Genomic DNA, 25,422 nt, shown 5'->3' with positions numbered 1-25,422 from the left:
CCTCACCACAATGTACAGTAGTTCATAAGCTTAGCTAGTCTTTACTAATAAATTTTTTCAAATCATCAAATAGAGGTGAGGAATTAGGTATCTGAATTCTTCTCAGATGTCTGGTTAACAACATTTTTTAAACAAATGGAAACCTGGATCAAACTTTTTGGTGAAAATTACTTGAGACAATATTAGTTTGTTCACTTCAATCTTGTGTTGAGGTTGTCTCTGTCACATTTTATGCTTTATGAAAGACTTTGTGATCATGAGAACTCTGTTGCATATTTTTGGCATGTGTCGTATACATAGCACTATTTATGACTAAAATCATAATTATGGCAAATATAACCTAAGATCTGTATTTGTTGCTGCAGTCACTACAAGTTGTCACCTACCCTACTTAAATCAATCATATTAATTGTATAATACACACCTTACTTTACAAGCTGACACACAAAGATCTGATGTTATACTTTGATTCCAGCATTGATGCTGAAGTGGCACAGTTATTAAAAGTCAGCACTCAGATTCTCCCCCACCAATGCTATCTCTACAATGTGTATGATGTAAATTTACTCTAATATTATGAAATTACATTATGTGTGTTCTAATTAACGATACCAAGGTCCATTTCTAGCTTTCTGTAGTTACACATGCACTGATGAATTACTGATTTGATTCTTTGCACAAGGAAGCGAACAGTACTACAGTTCAAGAGATGATTAATGAAGAATTCCCCTCAAAAGTACAGTACCAGTAGTACACGGCTGCAGTATATACTGTACAGTATGCAGCGTGTGTTTGATCTCTAATCAATTCACACACACAATGATGGAAAGAATACGACATGAAGTATTGTAATAACAGTACATAAGTATATTATCAAGCAGAGGCATAGTAATTAGGGGGATGTGATGGTGAACTTATATTCAGATGATACATAACGGTGTAATGTTCAACTAGCCCCATATTAGGGGGATGTGATGGTGAACTTATATTCAGATGATGTAATGTTCAACTAGCCCCATATTAGGGGGATGTGATGGTGAACTTATATTCAGATGATGTAATGTTCAACTAGCCCCATATTAGGGGGATGTGATGGTGAACTTATATTCATATGATATGACGATAACGGTGTAATGTTCAACTTGCCCCATATTAGGGGGATATGATGGTGAACTTACATTCAGATGATACATAACGGTGTAATGTTCAACTAGCCCCATATTAGGGGGATGTGATGGTGAACTTATATTCAGATGATATATGACAATAACGGTGTAATGTTCAACTAGCCCCATATTAGGGGGATGTGATGGTGAACTTACATTCAGATGATACATAACGGTGTAATGTTCAATTAGCCCCATATTAGGGGGATGTGATGGTGAACTTACATTCAGATGATACATAACGGTGTAATGTTCAACTAGCCCCATATTAGGGGGATATGATGGTGAACTTACATTCAGATGATACATAACGGTGTAATGTTCATCAACCCCTATATTAGGGGGATGTGATGGTGAACTTATATTCAGATGATACATAACGGTGTAATGTTCAACTAGCCCCATATTAGGGGGATGTGATGGTGAACTTATATTCAGATGATACATAACGGTGTAATGTTCAACTAGCCCCATATTAGGGGGATGTGATGGTGAACTTACATTCAGATGATACATAACGGTGTAATGTTCAACTAGCCCCATATTAGGGGGATATGATGGTGAACTTACATTCAGATGATACATAACGGTGTAATGTTCAACTAGCCCCATATTAGGGGGATGTGATGGTGAACTTATATTCAGATGATACATAACGGTGTAATGTTCAACTAGCCCCATATTAGGGGGATGTGATGGTGAACCTTACATTGAACAGATGATATGATAATAACAGTGTAATGTTCAACTAGCCCCATATTAGGGGGATGTGATGGTGAACTTATATTCAGATGATACATAACGGTGTAATGTTCAAGTAGCCCCATATTAGGGGGATATGATGGTGAACTTACATTCAGATGATACATAACGGTGTAATGTTCAACTAGCCCCATATTAGGGGGATGTGATGGTGAACTTACATTCAGATGATACATAACGGTGTAATGTTCAAGTAGCCCCATATTAGGGGGATATGATGGTGAACTTACATTCAGATGATACATAACGGTGTAATGTTCAACTAGCCCCATATTAAGGGGATATGATGGTGAACTTACATTCAGATGATACATAACGGTGTAATGTTCAACTAGCCCCATATTATGGGGATATGATGGTGAATTTACATTCAGATGATACATAACGGTGTAATGTTCAACTAGCCCCATATTAGGGGGATATGATGGTGAACTTACATTCAGATGATACATAACGGTGTAATGTTCAACTAGCCCCATATTAGGGGGATGTGATGGTGAACTTACATTCAGATGATACATAACGGTGTAATGTTCAACTAGCCCCATATTAGGGGGATATGATGGTGAACTTACTGTACATTCAGATGATACATAACGGTGTAATGTTCATCTAGCCCCATATTAGGGGGATATGATGGTGAACTTACATTCAGATGATACATAACGGTGTAATGTTCAACTAGCCCCATATTAGGGGGATGTGATGGTGAACTTACATTCAGATGATACATAACGGTGTAATGTTCAACTAGCCCCATATTAGGGGGATGTGATGGTGAACTTACATTCAGATGATACATAACGGTGTAATGTTCAACTAGCCCCATATTAGGGGGATGTGATGGTGAACTTACATTCAGATGATACATAACGGTGTAATGGTCAACTAGCCCCATATTAGGGGGATATGATGGTGAACTTACATTCAGATGATACATAACGGTGTAATGTTCAACTAGCCCCATATTAGGGGGATATGATGGTGAACTTACACTCAGATGATACATAACGGTGTAATGTTCAACTAGCCCCATATTAGGGGGATGTGATGGTGAACTTATATTCAGATGATGTAATGTTCAACTAGCCCCATATTAGGGGGATGTGATGGTGAACTTACATTCAGATGATACATAACGGTGTAATGTTCAACTAGCCCCATATTAGGGGGATGTGATGGTGAACTTACATTCAGATGATACATAACGGTGTAATGTTCAACTAGCCCCATATTAGGGGGATGTGATGGTGAACTTACATTCAGATGATACATAACGGTGTAATGTTCAACTAGCCCCATATTAGGGGGATATGATGGTGAACTTACATTCAGATGATACATAACGGTGTAATGTTCAACTAGCCCCATATTAGGGGGATGTGATGGTGAACTTACATTCAGATGATACATAACGGTGTAATGTTCAACTAGCCCCATATTAGGGGGATATGATGGTGAACTTACTGTACATTCAGATGATACATAACGGTGTAATGTTCATCTAGCCCCATATTAGGGGGATATGATGGTGAACTTACATTCAGATGATACATAACGGTGTAATGTTCAACTAGCCCCATATTAGGGGGATGTGATGGTGAACTTACATTCAGATGATATATGACAATAACGGTGTAATGTTCAACTAGCCCCATATTAGGGGGATGTGATGGTGAACTTCTATTCAGATGATACATAACGGTGTAATGTTCAACTAGCCCCATATTAGGGGGATGTGATGGTGAACTTACATTCAGATGATACATAACGGTGTAATGTTCAACTAGCCCCATATTAGGGGGATGTGATGGTGAACTTATATTCAGATGATATGACAATAATGGTGTAATGTTCAACTAGCCCCATATTTGCCTACATTTAAGCAGAATGTACTTTACTGTACTTTTATGGGAAAACAAAAGAGGCATCATTTGATGGTAGGCATTCATGGTACACTGCATTTACCCTTGTGGCTATTTGAAGGGCACTCACCGCTTGGTACACCCAAAGGGTGCTTACTGTAGTTGTAGTAACAAGGTTCAACAAAATACTGATCTTATTGTTGAACTATTTTTCATTTTCACATATAGAAACACTAACAGGGCTCAAATTTAAGGGTCGTCCAATTGTCCGAGATGACCCAAAATCACGTCGGACAACCTGTGGGACAACCTAAATCCTGCTCAGGTTGTCCGACAGAAGACTAGCTTATTTCCAGTAAGTGGTCAACACTTCAAACAAAACTCGGAAATTCCCTATTCTTTAAAATCAAAATCTGCCTGAAAATTGATAGTAGCTTGTTGTTATCGCCTTCCATTCATATTAGAAACAACTTAGGAAATAAATTTGTCCGTTCCTTAATGAGGGGATTTAAATCCTACACTTTAGCTGTTTGCACAAACTGTACCTTTTCACATCACTAACTTGCAGTTAGCATGTTTCGTTATTATAAGAGACTAGTGTTTACGCGGGTCAAACTGGGTACCCGACAGCTGTTACCCGTCTGGTATTGTTACCCCTCCGTGTTTCGCGATTTTCAAGAAACTACATATTTGATGCTATACTACTGTAAATGAATGATATTCTCTACTGACAATGTTTTCATGTTCAAATACGTAGGTGTAAGATAAGGTATAAAACCTTCTTCAATAATTTCTACTTTTGCTTTTGTTTCTTTCATTAACTTGTTAATAACTTCATATAATTAGCACCACTACTAACATTGCACTGCCACTGCTAATGCTTGCTCTCCACCTCTATTGCATCAGCCACATAAATATCAAATTTAGCTCTTGAATAGTTTTTACTACTACTACAGTATCTATTATGCAGGCCCAGGGATTCGCATTTGCCGCTAGATTGCGCGATTCGCAATATTTGGAATATATAAACGTTTAGCAAAAAGGCCATTTGCGATAATTAGTTTTTAGTTTATCACGTCTATAATCCATTAGTAACATCTCGTAAAATTCCTTGTCAGTCTTTCCTTCTATGAAATAATCATATGAATAAATAATAATTGTGAGAATTCTTTCAATTTCTTCCAGAAGCCTATCACCACACTAAGTTTATGGGGAAAATCTATCCTAACCATCTATTTATTCGCTGAAATTGTGACACAGTTACAAGATATCCATGGAATCATTGCTGTTATCTTCGCCCACATAGTAGCCTAACACCACACTAAGTCAATGGGAAATATCTTGCCTAACCATGGGTTTGCCCCCCAAAAAAAACAACCACACTTTGCGTAGGATTCAGGTAATAAATTAGGAACTGGGTAGTATCGCGTCGGGCAGGTACCCTGTGCAAACATTAGTAAAGACAGAATGTGCATCTAGTGTATAAATGCACTAATGGTTACGTAAAGTGTCATATACCTCGTACTACAGAATCTGGTGGCTGCGACCGTGCTTGCTTTCTACCTCACGGACCAATGCACGTATGACAAGCTAGCTGGAGTACAACATGTATGCAGTACAATAATGTGCATGCAGGCATACCGCATGCTAGTTTATATTGCTGCAATGTACGAGCTGTATACCCCTGGGCTTAACCTCGGTCTCTGGAAATGATCGGAAACCATTACGGCAATCATTTTTCACTACGCATGATTAATATTGAACAGTGTCATACACCACATAAAATATCTATAACTCTGCAAAACAGTTCTGTCCAAGAACTCGGTCGTATTGCATCTTAGGCTCCTTAGTTTGCAATTTCTTAATTGGCAGTTTGGCCAATATAGGCAAACAGCAAGAGTAGATTGTCATCTCAGTCCCAACAAAGTTTGCTATCACCATTACTTGAGTTGAACTTTACTATCCTAGCAATTAGATATAGCCTAGCCCTGGTAACTACTGTAGCTTAAATACAACAAAACTTAATATTAATACTATTCAGGCTAGCTTGGCTAGGCACGCCATAAATACTATCGCACGTCTGTGTAAAATGCCAAAGGACAGATGCAGTCTAGCAGTAATCTAATAATGATTGATGAAAGCTTCGGTAACATCCTACGAGTTCTATTCTTTTTGCAAGTTAAAAGCTGTATTTCCATTTCTTGGAACCTTGAAAATTGTTTAACTTGCACTATCCTTAGATAAATAATGTTATATGTTAAATACGTCCCAGCAGTACAGATCCAGTAATAGAAAACTATTTTGTGGAACCAAGTTTTTTATTAATAGAAACAGGATAAGATACTGTTTTGTTTTCCATTCCGCACAGGTATAAAAATATCTTACAATCTGGAAAATTCCATGGGCACTTCATTGTCTAACGTTAAGACTCTATGTAAAATAGCAGGTAGGTTGACACTTTTGGTTGAGCTGTTGAATCTCAATTTGCTGCAAGCGACAAGCCGGAACTGGCTTCTATGTTTAAATTTCTGTCATAGAGAGTTGTATAAATCTAAACAGAGTCAGTACTTACATGATTTGATGACAGAATCTTGTGACATAAAACCACAATGATGTAAGAAATACAGAGGGTCATTGTTTGTTATTGGTAATTTATTGGCATGCTCACTCAGATTACAACAAAGAGCTGATTAGCATTTGTAATATAGTTAACCTGATGTGATCCTTATGATATTTTGACATATCTTCTGACCACAAATGAACTCCATCCAAAATAATAGGGTTCTTGTAGTCACTAGAAAGACACATGTCTTACATAAGCTTTATGATGTGACCTATCTTCAGTAATGTTATAAGTGAAAATAATAGCAGGAGAACTTTTGGTTCTTGTAAGAAGAAGTTGTGGTTTTTTGAAAAGACATAATGAAAGCTGTTCATTCAAAAATGTGTTTTGTTATTTTTTCCGTTGACCCAGTTGTGGATGTGTATACTTGGGGTTTGTTTCTCAACAAAAAAAATGTGCGTCTGCTGGACGCAAGCAATTTGAAGATTTTGGGTACCTGGCCAGACATTGCGTCCCGAAGGCAGAATCCTGCATTCGTAACGATGCTGCATCTTGGTATATTGTGCTTACAATGTTTGTGTTTGAGAGGCTTTATCCTAATGTGACCTTTGATGACCCCAAATGACCTCCATCAAAAACAATAAAGTTCTTATATTCATTATAAGGAAGCCACATCCTATTTGGACATATTGTAATAATGAGGATTTTGAGTTTTGACGACTGGTAACCTTTAAATGAACTCTGACCTACACTAAATTGTGTAAAAACTTACACTACATAAGGCTATCCTACCACACAAATATGACCTCCCTTCATACAGGTTCTGGAGACAGTGTTTTTGAGATTTCACATTTTGCCCTCTGCTGACCCCAAATGACCTTTGACTTCCACCTGAAACAATAGGGTTCTTGTACTGTTTATGGTAAAGCCACATGCCAAATATGAAAACTGCAGAGGTTGCCTATCTTGAGATATCATGTTTACAAGCTAGGGTGTAACTTACACACACACCAGCCAAGTTGACTGCATCTACAGTACACATTACTTGCCTGCCTATAGATGGCAAGTATCCAAAACGGAGGTAACACGTTATCAAAAGTACAAATGCTTTTGGTGTGTAATAAGTTTCTGGGACATGGTATCATGTCAGCATATATGCATATTTGTTATATGTTGGTCACTTACTACAGCATATAATTCCTGCTATACACTGGGTGTGAATTCAAATGCAGCAATGGTCTCCTGCAATATCAAACAAGCCCATTGGTTTCAATATTACATTATAAGGCCTAATTTTGTTGAGCACATGTTACTTCAGAATTGGGACTTGCTTGATGGATTTCAACACCCCAGGAAGGGCTTGCCTTTCTTGAGCTTGCAGACAGTGAGAGAAAATTAAATTGAATAAGAGACTATGCGAGCCTAAGGGTTTGACTGCCGCCATATTATCATTACCAGTATAAAACAATCAACAATCAATCATACATAAAATGAACCAATAAGACATCACAACAATGCAGAACTTACAATACAGACAACTTCACAAGCAACTTACATATGAACAACATAAGAAGGACCACAGACAATACAGACAACTTCACAAGCAACTTACATATGAACAATATAAGAAGGGCCACAGACAATTTTCTGCACAGAAGAACCATGACATATGCCTAAAATTCAGTTAAAGATCTTCAAAGACACTAGTGGAAAAGAACTCTCATTAATATCATATGGAGCATTATCAGATTCAACCAACAGACTGAAAACAAAACTGAAAACTGATACACATTGCCTTTAAGGAATCGGCACGTCATTAGGTTTACTTCAGGTAGTGAATACTTTTTCATTTTCTGTGAGTATCAATTCCTACACAATTTGTATGTTAGGAACTACCATCAAAAAGACGGAAATTTGTTCACATTTTTCAGAGAGATAAATATTTAAGTATAAACTTAACTGTAAACATGTCACTGACGAACCTTTAATATGAATGAAATGACTAACCAACTAGCAGTATAAAAGAAAACATATCGTGAAAATCGTGGACAGCCTGAAAGAGATATTGCTCAACCAATATGCATTGTGGTTTCGATGATGTAACATGAGTAGTTTTCTTCATGAATTTGACGTAATGTATAGTGAAGGTGTACATGTTTAGAAGGGTTTCACGATTTGACCGCTGATGACCTGAAATGATCTTTGACCTCCACCAAAAACAATAGGGTTCTTGTACTCAATGTGGTCCTTTTATACATTTAATATGAAGTTGGTCCAACCTTCCTTTCTAGAGATATCGTGTTTACAAGCTGTGCATCACAAACGCACTAACACACACACATGCGCCATCATGGATGCAAAGGTTAAGATTATCATCGAAACCAAAAACTGCCTAAACGTCATATTTCAGAACATTCACTGCTATTATAGGCCAGTATGCTGTGCTGTATGATATTGAGGTCTTGCCGCAATTGAAATGCATACCTTGTGAAATACAGTATGTCAACATCTTGGGTAGTGAAGGGAACACCACAGTAAAAAGGCACCTGACAGATTCCATACTCCATACACGAGTTTCAAATATATGCAAAACTGTTACCATCTGAGTACAATATATACATGCCTACAGTACAATACATATCGTACATTCATGTAAGTGTGCATCACTAAGTTACAGTAGCTCCATGCGTGGTGTCGTTGGTTTTGCTAAGTCACACAGGGCCAATTGTACAGTGTTCTCTTTTGTATTATGATCTTTTTTCCTGCACCTATGGGGTAAATCACGTCTGAATATTAAAAATCGAGTATGTACATTAGAATAACTGGGCAAGTATGGCTAATGAGTTTAGGCATATACCAAATTTAGGGAGTCTTTACCTTTAGAGGGCCTCTGCGTAGTCAATATTGCCTATAATACGTGTTGGAGTCGAAGTGCACTGAAAATATATTCGCTGGCAGATGGTGGGAAACCATGGGAGCAGTGTTGGAAAATCTTCTTCAATTTCCCGCCAACACACTTAAAGCAACTGCCGATTTCCTGCTGGTGTTCACGCAGCAAACAAACCGAGCACGCAGAGCGTGCGAGCATAATGGCGTGTGGTCCAGGGGCCCGCCTTATAGCCCCGGTGGGGTCAAGGGGTCGAACCCCTTGTGGCGGTCCAGGGGGGAAGGCCACCGGAAAATGTTGGGTATTTTTGCTATCCGAGGATAAAAAAATTCACAGTTTGAGGATGCAAAATACTGAAAACTTTTTTAATTTAAATTGTCATGAAACTGATGAAAATTTTAAAATGACAAGTTAGACTAGAGCTCTTTTTTATGTTATAAAATGAAAAGAGATTTAATCTGTCTTACAATCTTTAAAAAGTTAACTTAGAAAACTTCCGATATTATGAAACAAACAACGTTCAGCAAAGCCGCGTTTCTAGACTGCCTAACAATCAATAGAGTGCACTTTACTTACAGTTTACAACTGCAGTGTTAAACCCTACCCAAATACTACGGTACATGTGCTGCGAATCTATGAGCTCATTCCCTGTCTTACACTCGTTGTTAACATTTTTGGCACGTTTCCAAGGAACGTTTCATGGAGTTAACTGTTTTGGCTCCATTCTAGAATTAGGTCAGTCAGAAAGGATCGGTAAAGTTATGCAAAATATTAACTTAGATGTTCAAGAAAAGTAGGTAAAATATCCCTGTACATTCAGGTAAGTAAAATACACCTCAAGCCAACTGATTCCTCTGCATGAACAAAGCAAGCTATTCCCCATGAAACACAGTCCATACCATGTATGTACAGCATGTGGCCCCTACTGTAGCTATGGCCATCTATATGAAAGTAACCCTTGTAATCACATGTTTTAGTCCACTTGGCATGATTAACTAAGTGCTAAATATTGTTTCCATGTCCTTGTAGAAAACATCAACTCCGCAAAATACAATTAGTTGTGTTTTTGTACTTATATGTGAGATCAGTTGCATAGCCAGGATTTTTCAGTGGGGGGCGCTGGGGGGGCTTGACCTTTTCCTGGGAGGGTGTCTTGTTACGATCTAAGCGGAGCGCCACCATGGGTTAACGTGCAGCGTACTGAAAAATTTTAGCTAGAAAGGCCTCCTAGATCGTTGGAAATGACACTTCCCAGGCCTTGTAAGCTGCTCTGAAGTTTTCTCAACATCCTTTATTTTGAGATCCCATGTCTTGATATGGTCATCAAATAGTTTAGTGAAATAGAAAGAAATCCAGTCTGGTAACTTACTTTGAAATATCATGACATATCTTTTGTGAGTTTGACACCATTGACATATTTCGACAAATCTGCAAATTGCGCATGGAAAATAAGGAAGATTGACTGGGCTTTCAGCCAATGAACATACTGAAATGACTGAACTATAGTTAAACTGACATAAAAGATTGTGTCTGAAATATTATTAGGTTGATAGACTGATTGGCCAGTAGTTCTCAGCGAAAGTATTGTCTCCTTTCTTGAAAATTTGGTTTTTAGCGGTTGTAAGAGCATCAGGGTACGTCCCAGAATTGAAAACAGATTGAAAATGTAACAGAGTATCTAGAGGAAATGTCGTGAGCAATGATGTGAGAAACCTGTATGATGTCAGCATTTTTTACCTTTTAACATCTTCTTTGGCATTCCAGTAACTGGAAACTACCTTTCTGTAACCTGGGTATAGTATATTGATCAGTTAATGCGCACTGGTTACAAGATCCTGATTGGCTGTTTGTATTAGTATTTATTTGTATGTTAGGGATTAGGGTTAGTGTTAACCAATTAGGGAAATTCTTGTAAACCAGTGCGCATCGACCCTGTTTTTTTTCTGTGGAGACACTACATAACATGATAGTGTTGCTGTGTTGTTAAACCCAACTAACCGACCAACCACGAGAAAGGATAGGATATGTAACGGATAATTAGTTAATGAAAAATTCATCAAGTCAATGTGATTATGCATAGACAAGTTTGATCCTCCTGTTGTTATGTGCTGATGCGAACATTCATCAAGTCAATGTGATTATGCATAGACAAGTTTGATCCTCCTGTTGTTATGTGCTGATGCGAACATTCATCAAGTCAATGTGATTATGCATGGACAAGTTTGATCCTCCTGTTGTTATGTGCTGATGCGAACATTCATCAAGTCAATGTGATTATGCATAGACAAGTTTGATCCTCCTGTTGTTATGTGCTGATGCGAACATTCATCAAGTCAATGTGATTATGCAGACAAGTTTGATCCTCCTGTTGTTATGTGCTGATGCGAACATTCATCAAGTCAATGTGATTATGCATAGACAAGTTTGATCCTCCTGTTGTTATGTGCTGATGCGAACTTGTCAACAAACTCATCCATGTTCAGCTTTTCAGCTCTCCTGCTCTCCATAGACAGCATACCAAGGTCGCTCAGGCCTTCATGCCCCATGGAGTTCCTGAGATATGTTTGATGAGCTTCATTGTAGAAAAGCTTCTTTCACATGAGGCTGAAGTGACTGGATTAATTGCAGCGATCTTTGATAGTCGATATATCTCGAAGAACGCATCCTTGTAGGGCTCCAAAAAGACAACAAGACCCTGCATGCTGGTTGGTACTGCTTCATCTCTAGAAGTCTTCCTCTCTATCAGCCTCTTCACTTGATGAAGCTCATGTCTCAGGTCTTCTTCATCCACACCAAATAACTTCTGTTTAGCCTTCAGGTTCTCAAGGGACAGAAAGTTCCCATTGGACGGTGTCAGGGCATCTATAGCCTTCATCAGACTGCAGTTTTGTAGAGCAGGAATTATATAATTCGACAGTCGTTAACATGCGTTTTCAGTACAGTGCAACTACTGTAGATGTCTTCTCGGCCTATGCGTAATGTCACGTCAGGTTTTCCAGCAACTATAGCCTATTCCCGATCCGCGAGTTCGAATGGTCGTTCATGAGTGGTCATCATGGAGATTCGAGACCATTCAGACCAATGATATATTTTTCGCACATGTAATTTCTTTCGACACCCAAAATCCCAGTTAGAGGGCAACTTTGGGGGGCGACAAGCTTCCATGGGGGCTGTCGCCCCGCTTTGGCTACGTCACTGCGTGAGATCCGTAACAGCCGAGGTGGATAGGCTATCTGCTATACACTTAACTATGGAAGGATATTATTTTTTCCATATTTTTGGAAATTCTTAAAATACTTTCTTTTCCCCCAGCTGAACACCAGATGTGGTCTTACAGTATTTTTATAAATGGGTGTCCTAGAGCCTTGTTTACATGATATTAGTTGCATTTAGCATGATATGCCAGTATCGCGTGAAATTTTCAATAGTGTTTTTCTGGATCTTTCAAAAATTTTGAGAGGTGTACCACCTGAACACTGAACTGAAGTCAAATTAATACAAAGAAAACGTTTACTAACTAACAAACAAACAAATGTGGAATGGCAATATTGTTCACAACATATCCCGTGAGGCTGATTTATTACAGCAACCTTCCTGCGCTGGGCCGTGGGTTTCCGTGTGACACGTATACCCTGAAGTGTGCGAAAGTAGCCATGACATTGCCCTTGTGAGTGGGTTGGTGACACATCATTTACTCGTTGGTATTGTGACCTAAATTGAGAGCACGCTCTCTGAACATTTTCCTTTGTTTCTGAAACTTTTCGTGGTGAAATTTTACTTTTTGTTTCTCACAGATGTAATTTTTTCCTTTGTGTTTTTTTAAAATATGTTTTGTCCAGGTTGTTTATTCTGATTTTTTTTCTCCAGCTAGGCTGGATTTCCCGTGAGCATCGCGGATTTCCCGCAAACCTGGTTCGGAAGGTATGCAAGGTTTTGCATGGGAACGAGAAATTCTTTTCGGGTGTTACTAAAAATTTAAACCAAAGCCTGTAATGTTTATCGACGGTTTGTAATAGGAAAGAAAAAGAAACTTAAATTTTGGTTTTCAGAAGTGTTTTTGCAACCTCCTACCACACAATTTGTTGGCATTTGATTTTAACAGCAGGGCAGAGTGTCATATCAGCGTAGTGTTATTGCAGACTCCGCACATGTACATCACAGGGTGTTACAGTAGGCAGTCACATTAATTTTTGCGTAAAGAGTAAATTCCTTGTCCAAAAATGCTAGGTTTGATTAACTTTTACTGAGTCCCAAAGGAAAATAAACATACAATGTACCATACATCCAACTCTATTTGCCTCCAGCAAGGAATAGAAACAATCTGCTTATTGGGCCAACTTAGATGAATACGACAAGTATGAAAATCATCCAAGCTTTACTTGAAGTAACCACTACAATGTTTCAGTCTTTCACAGGTCAATATCACAGCCATTTCAACTACTTGCAGTATATGTCCTGTGTTGTATATTCAAAGTTAAAATTGTGTGTTCAAACTGCAAATTAGTCTACCATAAAAAGGTTTGGATATTCATGACCAGCTTACCTGTCTCCTCACAACCTCAACAAACTTGCCCTACGTGTCTAGAGTGAACTGGTAATGTTTAAACACTATGTGGCCTTCTATGACCAGACCCTGCCAGCCAATATCTACGTTCTCAGGAGACCAACAACTCTCCCAAAGTGATTCCCTACTGTAACTTAAATGCTAGCTAAGTATACCCACAACTGCCCAGGCTATAACTCTGGAAAACTCCTGTGGCTATGTTGATATGCCTGACGGTAGGTCATTACCGTTGATGTTAGTGGTGAATTGGAATGTGCATGTACACACGCATATGAGATCGATGCTAGTTGCACATATGCCCTCTCTGAGAACCAGGATGATTAGGTGAGGTTTCCATATCAGAAATAATTTGTTTTTACAGTTTGAGTCGTCTTAAATTTAGAATGGGATATCATGAGCCATCCCTGTTCTTGATTAGAAATAATGAGAACCAGAAGAGTTGTCCTCACCCTCAGGATACCATTACTAACCTTGAAGCAACGCCAAACTTTCCCCCTCTAGTACAAGCCTTTTCACAGGAACTTTGGGTACTGGAGTGATTCTTCCTGGGTCATTGGGACTTGAGGTAAACTGTTTTTTGTACTAGTGTTCGACCGATTACATGATAATCGGTTATTACCGATAACCATTCATGTGAAATCAGGCTGATGCTGATTACCGATTATTTCATCATTTTCGTGGAACTGGCCAAATGCATGATTTAGTATTACCATGATTACCAACTTCTAGGTCTATAGATTTAAAGATGTAAGTTTACGACTTAACGTTTCAAAATAAAGATTAATGGAGCAAGTAAAAAACACTGTAAACAAAATATTTGTGTCATTCTTCCTTTCTTTTTCTGAATGAATATGAAGTATTGACTAATTGATTGTCCCATCGTGGCCATCTTTACATCGAACGTTGACTCCACGCTTGCTCGTAATTAGTGGCAGTGGTAATTGTTCTCAACTCCTACTCTGAGGCATAGAATAATAAAGAATAAAAAATACATGGGGCCTGTACTTTTACAACTATGAGTGGCAATATTGCAAGCCTACCACAACACAGTAAATGGCAGTGCTGTACATACTACAGAAGGGGGAAAATAGTGGCCAATGGCTATGAATGAAAAAAAAAAATTAGGGCCAGCTTTTACAACTGGTATGATAACCATTATCAGTGTTGCAACTCCAATGTAAATAGAGTGAAAAGTACAGTAGACCGGTTCATCAGGAAATAAAATATTCATAATTCTGATCTCGATATGAAACAATCCCGGATGTTTTCAACGATTACCATCTGCGTAGTCCTCTTCCGATCGAACGTTGTTTCAAACTTTGTACAGTAACACAGTACTTTAATGACCCTGACCCATTAACTTATCTTCACACACCTACTGTAAGTCCCATTGACTTTGTAGTGCGTGTCGCTGGAAATCAGACTTGCTTTAGTTGCTTGTAGTTAAAGAGTTCAGTTACTGCAAAGGGGTTATTTTAGCAAGTATGTATACACGTGGTCAGGAAAAGAAGTTGCCTCGGGTTTTTTTGCAAAAATGTGCATAAGTGTGTTTGACAAATCACAAATACTGTAACGCAGTAGAACACCTGAAGACTTGTTTGTTTGCTTTTTGGAGATAACTGCAAACTAAACAGTTATGAGGCTCAAACGTTCTCCAGTCAGACTAGCCTAATGTACGTAGAACTCACAATGAACAAAGCATCATGTTATCGTTTTCACTTTCCAGTTTTCACAGTGAAACGGCCAAAGTGGTTAAAGTATAATAAATTGGTTTATATTTAGTCAAGACAAATCTTTCTTATCAATCATTAAACATGATAACAGGTCTCGCACCCCTAAGCTTATAGCAAGTATACTGTATGAGGTTAATTGTCAAAACTGGATAGTTTATTGAACAGCATTACTCCAATCTAGAGTGTGGGACTTGCTACCGTTACACAGTGGATTAGTGCACCTTATCAGCTATGAATAGCGTTGAATCTACATTTTTCGCCCATTGTGGTTGTGGTGAATCAAAAGCATGGAAAAATACATTCCTTTATGTGGAACATAATAGTACCTGTAGGCAATGGATTTTTCCGATGCCGTTTATTTACCAATTGCCTGATAATCGGCCCCATGACTATTATCTGACCTATTATCGTTCAAACACTATTTTGTACCCTTTCGAAATTGTTCTCAATATCCACTTATCCGCCCCAAAAAGTACACAATGGGCATTAGATCTCCCCTCACCTTGGTTTCACCAAGTTGTAGTTGGGCACCCGTAGGGTAGGTTGACGGTTCTACTGGAGGAGTCTGGTCATAGAAGACATGCTTCCTCTGTTAAATGGCTCCTCTGGTGCCTATTCATGATCCCTTTAAACATTCCTTTGTGAACTGCCCTATTCTCTCTGGATGGTATGACGTCTCTGTAGGGTCCACGTCTGCTCCTTTCCGTCAGTCTAAAGTCAGACTTGGAAAGCGTCTCCCAAAGGCCCACTTCCTCCTACAATTTCTGCTGGAAACTTTGAGCATACAGTGGTGTTCCGTCGAGGTTGACCTAATCGTCCGATTTCAAAACGTCCGAAATCGTCCGAAAACGTCTGAAAGTGTCTGAAAGTGTCTGGTTCCGTCCAAGTGTCCGGTTAGAAAAAAAACCCGTCATACCCAGTATTCAAAGCCAAAAGCGTCCGAAAACGTCCGATGTAAAGTTTACTAGCCCAATAGTAACAAAAGAGTGGAGTGTTTATCTAGAGCATTTGCGGTCACACGGCCGCGACCATTCCTAAGCGTGATAACAATAGCCTGTAAGGATTACAAGTTCACTGAAAAAACTCTATTTACTCACTATCATTTACTATTTTGAGACTTACAGCTACCAAGGAAATGTTGTTAGTGTCATACGACAATTTAATATCGGTAAATACATACAGCACTTTTTGTTAACAAATATTATTAAAAGCGTGCTACAGGTAAGTTCAAAGTTCGATTCCCCCACGAGGTGGTACAGTAACGTCTCGTCCATTTTGACACGAGAGACGGACGAAGCTCTGTGCCTAAATTGAGATTTTAAAGGTTACTAGGAAAAATACTCAGGCCAGGAAAAAAGAGGTAACACGGGAACCTCGTTCCCGGGAAATTTTAGTGACTCGCGGGAAATTTTGGAGCAGAGATAAAAAAATCTTCGTCACTCGCGGGAAATTTTGGAGCAGAGATAAAAAAAAAAAACAACAACAGACAGCACAAACATGGGGAGGGAGAAATAAAGAAAGATGGAAAGGGAAAAATGAAAAGAAATAAGACGTGTCCGACAATAAAACATCATATGTGAACCATTAAATTAGCACATTAAACTCTATTATTACCGATTTACCGTCAGTCACTATCTGCGGGTCAATATAGGCCTGCGTGCACTACGTGACCTAGGCTACACCAAATATCGAACGTTACTTGGGCTCAGCATGTTACGGGACTTCAAAGTTATTCTGAAATTTTCGTTATTTATTTTTCCTTCAAACGAGGATTGTGAAGGTTCCCATGTACAAAATCTTACCCTTATACATTTCACCTCACTTTGTTATAATAATTATAACGATTTAATAAATTTTGGGCCAAAACCCCAGGGAGTATATCCAGTTTAAATCCATCTTCGCACGGGACTATATTATTATAGCGTAGGGTACAGTACTGGTACACACTGCTTGCGGTACTTGAGAGTTGATGCTATAATGAAATGGATTCGTTTATTAATGCGGGGGGTTCTACGATGTCATTTATAGTTATATTTCTCCACTTTTTTTCATTTTTAAGATTTTTTGTACGAAAGATTGATATTGTACGTATTGAAAGTTTATTTTCTGGAGTAAACAACAGCCGATTAACGATATGAATAAATCTGTACTATTCTTATGTATGTAGTTTATAATCCCGTATTTACGTAGCCCCTATGTTACATTCTTATTGTCTGAAGTTCCAAACACGTGGTGACTTGTTGATAGTTAAAAACTTTTCATTGTGAACTTTTGAACTTGAAGGGGTTGCAGGTGCGCGCACAAAGTATTGACTACCCTGGAAATCTAGGTCATGTCCCGGTTTCTGCTCACAAGCCTGACACCTGTTAATTTGCATTCTATTCTGACCTAACAAGGAGTTGTTAAAACCCTGGCAAACTGCCAAGAAAACGTGCAACACTATATTAACCCGTGTCGCAAGAGAGGAGGGGTGGCCCAAGCAGTCTCCCAGGTACCTTGCTTAGCGCGTATGAGCTCAACCTTTGCTGCAATGTGCTTTACCCTGGATTCCTGGAAGTAAAAGTATGTGCGCCAGATTTAACGCCCTGTTGTTTGTTTCTCAACATGTTCAAATTTTGCGAATAACATTTCCTCATCGTCAAAAAACAGACTTCGATAGCCATTGAAGAAAAAAAAAGGAAAATAGCCGGACGATTGAACGGTGAGAAAAAATACACCGTAGGGGTAAAAAGTTCGTAATATTTGCATATTACTAGTACTTTCAGATGTTTCCGACAGTGTTACATTTCGTGGCGCCTTGTGTGTCTGGTAATGGGGTACGTTCGGCGTTATCAATAAAAAGCTTAGCAACTTTGGAGGAGCTACGGGGGTGACATGTTACATCATTGAAATTATTTTAAAAAAGGTTCAATACGTGTTACATATTAAACATTAAACATTTTCGGTTGTGTCGGCAGGAGGAGGTAAACAATACAGTAACGATGCTGTAGTGTATTTATATTCGTTATTCAGTCTGGGATTTATTGGATTACTTCATGTGTACCGTTGTTTTAAAAATGTTTTGGCCGACGTTTGAGCCTAGGTAAAACGATATTTTTGTTGAACGGAAGCAACTAAGAACCAGGATAAGATATAGTGGGAATGGTTGATTGTCGCCCAACACCGATGGGCATTATCATCAATATGTCGTTATTTCTCTTATTTCTTGTGACTGTTCCCCACTCCTTCTGCTTGAATTTTTGTTTCAAAAGGTTAGTAAATAGTTGTTGTACATTGCATGCTTTTGTCAAAACATGACGTTACTTCAATATATTTCTTCGCAGTTATTTTGTGTTCAAACTTGTATCACCTTTGACTTTGTTTGTAGCAGAAATACTACCCTGTACTGAAAGTTTATTCCGTCCGGATTATCGGACGGTTTCAGACGTTTTGCGGGCTGATAATAGAACTGCCTCTAAAATCGCTTTTGAATAGAAACATAGTTTAGCTTTAAGCGTCCGGATTATCGGACACATGACGCTTTTCTGAAATGAAAGGGTTCTTGCCTCTGTAATCCTTACTGTTTTGTTACTTTGAGTCGGGCTAAAAACGTCCGGATTATCGGACAGAATCGGACATATCACCATTGTAACTTCTATTGTAACAAACTGAGAAGATCGATTTAATCTGGTGTGAAAAAGTAGGCAGTAAACCGCATGTTCCGTCCGGATTAAAAGTGAATATTGTTGGAGTAAAATGTACAAAAGCGTCCGACCGTCCGGAGGTGTCAGAAAACATCCTAAAGTGTCCTAAAGTGTCTGGAAATGTCTGAAAACGTCGCGTCCGGACGGTCGTGTCAACCTCGACGGAACACCACTGTATAGTTCATCCGCTAGAAAAGGGAGGACCAGCATTCTAGTCTGAACTTCAATCGATGGCCATCTACTTGCTGAAACTATATTTTTAATCTCAAGGCAAATAGAGTTTGTAGAGTTTGATAAACTAATAGTATGTCAGCCTCGCTAATGGACGCATAAATAACAGGAACTGCAGTAACCTTTCTTATTAGGTGAGACTTGTGTCTGGTCTTCATGTACATGTTGGTGATACCATATCAACACCTACAGTACTGTTTTCGCTTATCGCCCGTTGAAAAAAATTCAACGATCATCAAATTTCGATAAAAATCATCAAAAAATTTGATAAAAATCGATGAAAATTTAAAGACTGAATCGGACAGGATTCTCAACGAAATTTCAACGAAAATTATCCTGAACACCGCAAATGTAACTCGAGACATCTGCTGGTTGTGAGTTTCATTTAGTCTGTAGAATAACCGCAGTCGTTTCTCTGACAATGCCAGAAGTTGAGGAATATTACAGACGAAGTAAATGTGGTTTCTTAGTCCATTACGGCGTTCTCTGAACGTTTATTAAGCAATAGTTGACTGTTAGCTAGGATTGAAGTCGAGTACAAGAACAATAGCCAAAGGTCGATTGTAAACGGCCGAGTTACGTGTGTTTACCCGCCGGTAAACGTAGATGAATAAACTCAACTGTGACATTAGTAACAATATTAGAGAGAAGGTTACTCACCAAGGTAAGCAAGTCGGATCAACTAGAAATATGTTAAGAAAGCGTAGCTGGATATCAGTGAGGTTTATTTCCAATAACAAATTACGCACGCACGTGTTATGCGATGGGTTGTAAAAATCAAGTTGAAACTGGTTTGAGCAGCCACCTATTTCAGCGTCGTCATGTGCCATACAGTACTTAACATTTGATACAAAAGTTACTTCAACAACAGCTTCCCAAAATTTGTGTCGCAATACAGTAGGTTAAGTTTTAACCGCGTAGCATAGCACAGTACCATTTATAATTTGCATATTACACCAAAATTTACACTCGGCATCCAGATGGCGGGAAAATGTAACATCGTGTTCAATGTGTTGTGTCGTTCCCATGGTGCGATGAACTTGGGCAAGTTCAAATTTCGATGACCTATTTATGTTCTGTGACCAATTTCAGTGGGAATTATGTGTGTAAAAACTCAGGTTTTTGCACGTGTATAGAAGTTTTACGTAAGCAGAGCAAATTTTGGGGCGGCTCGTTGATTGTGAGGAAGCACTTATCTAAGCATCAATATTTGTGAAAAATATCGTAAGGTTTTTCAGATATTCTCTTTGAATGTCCCCTCCATATACAGTACCTCTCATCAATCGTCTCAATCCTGTAAAAACTTATTTTGCTTATTTCCGCTTATTCGTGAAGTGCAGATTCTTATAATAGATTAACAAGTTCCTTTAAAAATAATTTTCCGAACAGAAGTTAAATTTTATTTATCAGTGTTGATAACAGATCTACTATGAAACATTAAGTAAGGCTTTCGCAACATTTTTTTTTTTTCAATTTCCGTGACCGTATTCGACACTTGCTGCCATTTCACTTTCATCGGTATATTATTTTCGTACCCGTTGTTGAAGTTGAAGTTGAAAAAAACAAATTGCGTGTTTTCCCTTTTCAAGATTTTATGTCCTACACATTTTACCACAATGTTCCGCGATCACAGAAAAACCCTGGCTAGACCAGTGAGCGCCTACACTTTTTATTTCATTAATTCGTTTTCATCGAAGTCTTTTACAAATGGTTGCCGATCGTGATGTCATAAAGTTAATGCAAACGACTGTATATAGACTACTTGGGAATTTTTCAACAATTTTACGCGACTTTCAACGTTCCGCGAAGCCACAGTTTGACCTCGCATTTCGTTGAAAATTCATTTTCAACGCATCGTTGAAAAATCAACGAATGCAGTAACTTAAAATCCCAATCGTTGAAAATCAATAAATTTCGATAAAATTGGATAAATTGCGATAAAAATCGTCGAAATTCGTGGATTTTTTTTTTCAACAAATTTTAACGGGCGTTAAAAGGATTGTCTGGTGGCCCAAAGAAGTTACCTTAAAAATTGATCAATAATTTTCCAAACATGTTGTCAAAGTATGAGAACGCTAATGTTGCGTTTGACAGAGAAACGATTTTTTAAACATTAAGGATAGACATTTCAAATATGATTTGAACAGTACAGAACGTGACGTCAGCTATGCTAATGCAGATTGCGACATAACCTACCCTCCGCACAGTACCTATACCGTAATCACAACAAAAACCGCGTTTGTATACAGATAAAGTTCTTTATTAACTTTCGGTGAAATTTCTTAGAAATTAGATATGTTTTCAAAATCTCCTTAAGCCGCCATACCATATATGTAGGAGATGGGTGGTTTTGTGGTCTTTGTGTAACACAAGATAAATTTTAACAACAGACTCTTCGTTGTTTATACATCGCGCTATCCAGCTCCAACGCGAAGAATGTTCGCATATACAGTACAGTAGGCTACTCTAACGTTTACAATTAGACAGTTCTGTGAAGCCTAAGCTTCTCAGTGCTACATTCTGCTCTGACATCGATTCCGATAAATTTCTTCCTAAATTTTCGGTGAAATTTCTTAGAAATTAGATATGATTTATAAAACCCCTTAAACCGCCAAATATGTAGTAGATCGGTGGTTTCGAGGTCTTTGTGTAACACAAGATAAGTTTTAACAGCAGACTCTTCGTTGTTTATACATCGCGCTACCCAGCTCCACAGGAACGATGTTCGCGTGAAGGCTACTCTAACGTTAACAATCGGACAGTTCTGCGAAGCCTAAGCTTCTCGGTGCTACATTCTGCTCTGACATCGATTCCACCAAGTTTCATCTTTCGGTGTTACGAATACTTTTCCAGTTAACTTTTACTATTAATTTGAACCATGAATTTTATTTCAGCGATTTCGAAGAACAGTTTATGAACTGTGGTTTGAGTGTCAGAGTATATTATGTGCCACGCTATACGTACTGTATACCAACTGGGCATGGTAGGCTGTAACGTTTGCGATAGGTACGTTATATGTAATAGCAGGGAGCTGCTAGAATAGCAGCTCCTGGGTAATAGGCGGTCACCTGTGCATGTACAAACGTGAGAGTGTATTTGTTGTGGAAATGGGAGTGCTATCTTCAAGTCGCCTGGTTTGCCTATTTGCCTGCACTACGTCAATCACCATATTGATGCGTTCGAACAAACGGTACTACCTGTAATTTGAAAACCAGATTTCTACAAGAAGAAAACGTTGAATGGGGAAACTTTTTACATGGTTAGAAAGAGAAAAATAAAAACTACAAGGACAATGTATCAAAATCTTCCACCAGACAATTCCTTTAAGCGAAAACAGTACTGCAGGCAACCAGCATTATACTGAAGTGAACATGACTAACCGGATGGCAACATCCATATCCACCAGAATTTCTTCCTCTGTGTGTTAAATCCTTGTAAACCTGACAGTACAATGACCCCAGTTTGGCCTGAACTTTTCTTTTGGCCTCATGTGGAATTACTTGGCATCTGAACAGCTTCTTCAACCTGTTATCTTGGACTCTTGGCCCTATCTTCTTTTCTTGCATTGAACCTTTTAAAGCAGGATACATCCACTTGTGGTATGCTATGCGCCTTTTAAAAATGTTGACTGTATTGATAGTAAACATGTAAGCAACGGGAGGGAAGGTGGGTAAAGTAGTGGTAGCAATTGGTAAAACCAAACTTTAGACACTTTGGATGGTAGAATGAGAAGGGAGGTCATTGATCGGAGATTGTCCAGTAATAGAGGATGCACAGTAGAAAATGGTTACCAGTTCACTCTAGAGCTAAGGTAGAATGAGAGTGATGAGGTTGTGAGGGAACAGGTAAGAGAGCCTGAGTGAAGTAAATTCACTATTTTTCTGCAGGTCTTGGCCTCTGTACAGCTGCATTTAGCTGTCACAATAAGTAAACTTTCTGAAGAGAGAGTTTGTTGGTATACAAGCGCGTAGAGGGGGGGCGAAGGGGGAGCCGCCCCCCCTTGAGCATCATTTTTTTTATTTTTTTTTAATGTTTTTATGAAATCGCTAGTGTTTTCAAAAGAGAAAATGCTAAGATGCAACTTACAAGGCCTGGGAAGTGCCGTTTCCAGCGATCTACAGTAGGAGGCATTTTCATCCAAAATTTTCTTGTACACTTCGCGCCAACCATGGTGGCGCTGCGCTTAAATAGTTTGCAATGCCGAATCTACAGTTTCGCCCCTCCCCTGGCAAATTCCTGGCTACGCGCCTGTTGGTATATCATTTGCAGTAAAACTTTTCATGCACAATCTGTCCATAACATAACATACCATATTTATTACAACCACAAATGGGGCCCAAGTCATGCACCCTAGTGTGATTCATTAATACAGTATATGTCTCTAGTACAACCCTTGCTGTGATACAAAGCTAAGCAGTTTGTATTATGAGGTGGTATTAAGTGACATTCTGTTAATGTACTTACCTTTCCAGAGAGCTTCTGGACAGTTGCATTGCAATTGGATACTTTCACAGTGGAGGCTGTGTGCTGAGATGCAAACACACCAAAATCAATTCCCTCTGCTTGCAAGTCACAGGTAACAGTCTACAAAAGAAGAAAAGATGGGAAATTCCAGAACTAGACACTTTGGTTATAGGATGAGGAGGCTGGTTGAAAAGTCAACATGGGATATTAGTGCTAAAGCTTGCCAGGTTACTTGAGATATGGTAGAGGGTGCAGTAGTTGTGAGGAGACAGGTAAGTGAGGAAGCAACATAAATTCCCCAAACTTATACTTTGAATCAAGAATTTAAATGTTAACATTTACAGACTGAAACTAATCAGTTCAATATTGTTACAGATGTGTGAACCTATAGCATCAAGTTCATCCAAGCTGTGTCAAATACACATTGACACAAGTCTGGTCTCTGGCAAGACCTTCACCTTCTTGAAACCAAATGATGGCTAATGAGCACATAATCAATTATTTCATTGGGTACTCAATTGCATTTCTTCATTGAACAATGTCACAAGTTTGCATGTAAAATGCAAATTGGACAAAAGGCAACCTTTAATGTCATTATTTAAAATGAAAATTTCATTTAGCATTATGGAATTTAAGTATCATGAACAGTAGCCTTGCCCCTCATTTCACTTCATAATTCACTAAGTTGGATTTAAGTAAAATTAAACAGTACATAGAAACTATGCATAAAATGTACACCTTCTCGCACAGCAGAGTTACACTGTAGGGCAGTTCATCCTCAAATTCACTTCTTATGAATGATAGATTGCCTGAGTATATACTGGTTCTAAGTACAAATTTCAACCATGGGTCGATATTAACCAGCACTCAGAGATTTCAAAATTCTTGATTTCATTAGAGAGCACTAAATATTACAAACCTTGATGAGTGGCAATGACAAAATACTATACTCCTTTCTCAGCTAATAATCATATGTGCTTCTAAGATAAACTGAAAATTAGCACTAACTTCTACGTACTGTAACACAGAAGCCAGCTTTCGTGTGACATTTAAAGGTAAATTAATTTTTGCTTTTACAAGGCACAGCAGGACTTGCATTGATGAGAAGGTTTAGCGTTTGAATATGTAGCTGCAACGGCATCTGAAGAATGCAACATTATAAAGATGAATTGAGATGTTCGTTTAGCCAAGGGACCTGAATGATATATGCAGAAAGCCTATGATGTTTGAACCATGAACAAATCTAAATGTTCTCTGAAACCAAAGTCACTAAGAGTAGTATACAGTAAACAGAGAATTTCTAAGAGCTGTAGTGGATATCATCTTCACATATCAGAGTGCTCACATAAATTATACAGGTTTAAAAACATTGCAGTAATGAATCAGAACAACATATGGGTTAGTAGCTCTTTGTGGAGAGTGAAAGAATATAGCCACAGCCATGTATACTGTATGTGTCAAGTCCACAGACTTTACAAAGCTCTTGGCTTGCAAGCTCATGGCA

General features: G+C 38.5%; 1 protein-coding gene across 8 annotated transcripts in view; it reads right to left on the bottom strand.

Moving 5' to 3' along the window:
• Positions 1-25,422, bottom strand: part of LOC139978069 (phospholipid transfer protein C2CD2L-like) — a 114,492-nt gene that overhangs the window by 70,807 nt on the left and 18,263 nt on the right. For all 8 annotated transcript variants that reach the window (XM_071988031.1, XM_071988025.1, XM_071988024.1 and 5 more), the window contains exon 3: positions 23,919-24,038. In XM_071988031.1, the coding sequence (XP_071844132.1) occupies positions 23,919-24,038 (120 nt within the window). The remainder of the gene's footprint in view (positions 1-23,918; positions 24,039-25,422) is intronic.

Source organism: Apostichopus japonicus, chromosome 12, assembly GCF_037975245.1.
Source record: "Apostichopus japonicus isolate 1M-3 chromosome 12, ASM3797524v1, whole genome shotgun sequence".
Lineage (NCBI taxonomy): Eukaryota > Metazoa > Echinodermata > Holothuroidea > Aspidochirotida > Stichopodidae > Apostichopus > Apostichopus japonicus.
Note: the sequence above shows the minus strand (reverse complement) of the source record. Positions and strands in the feature narration are given on the sequence as shown.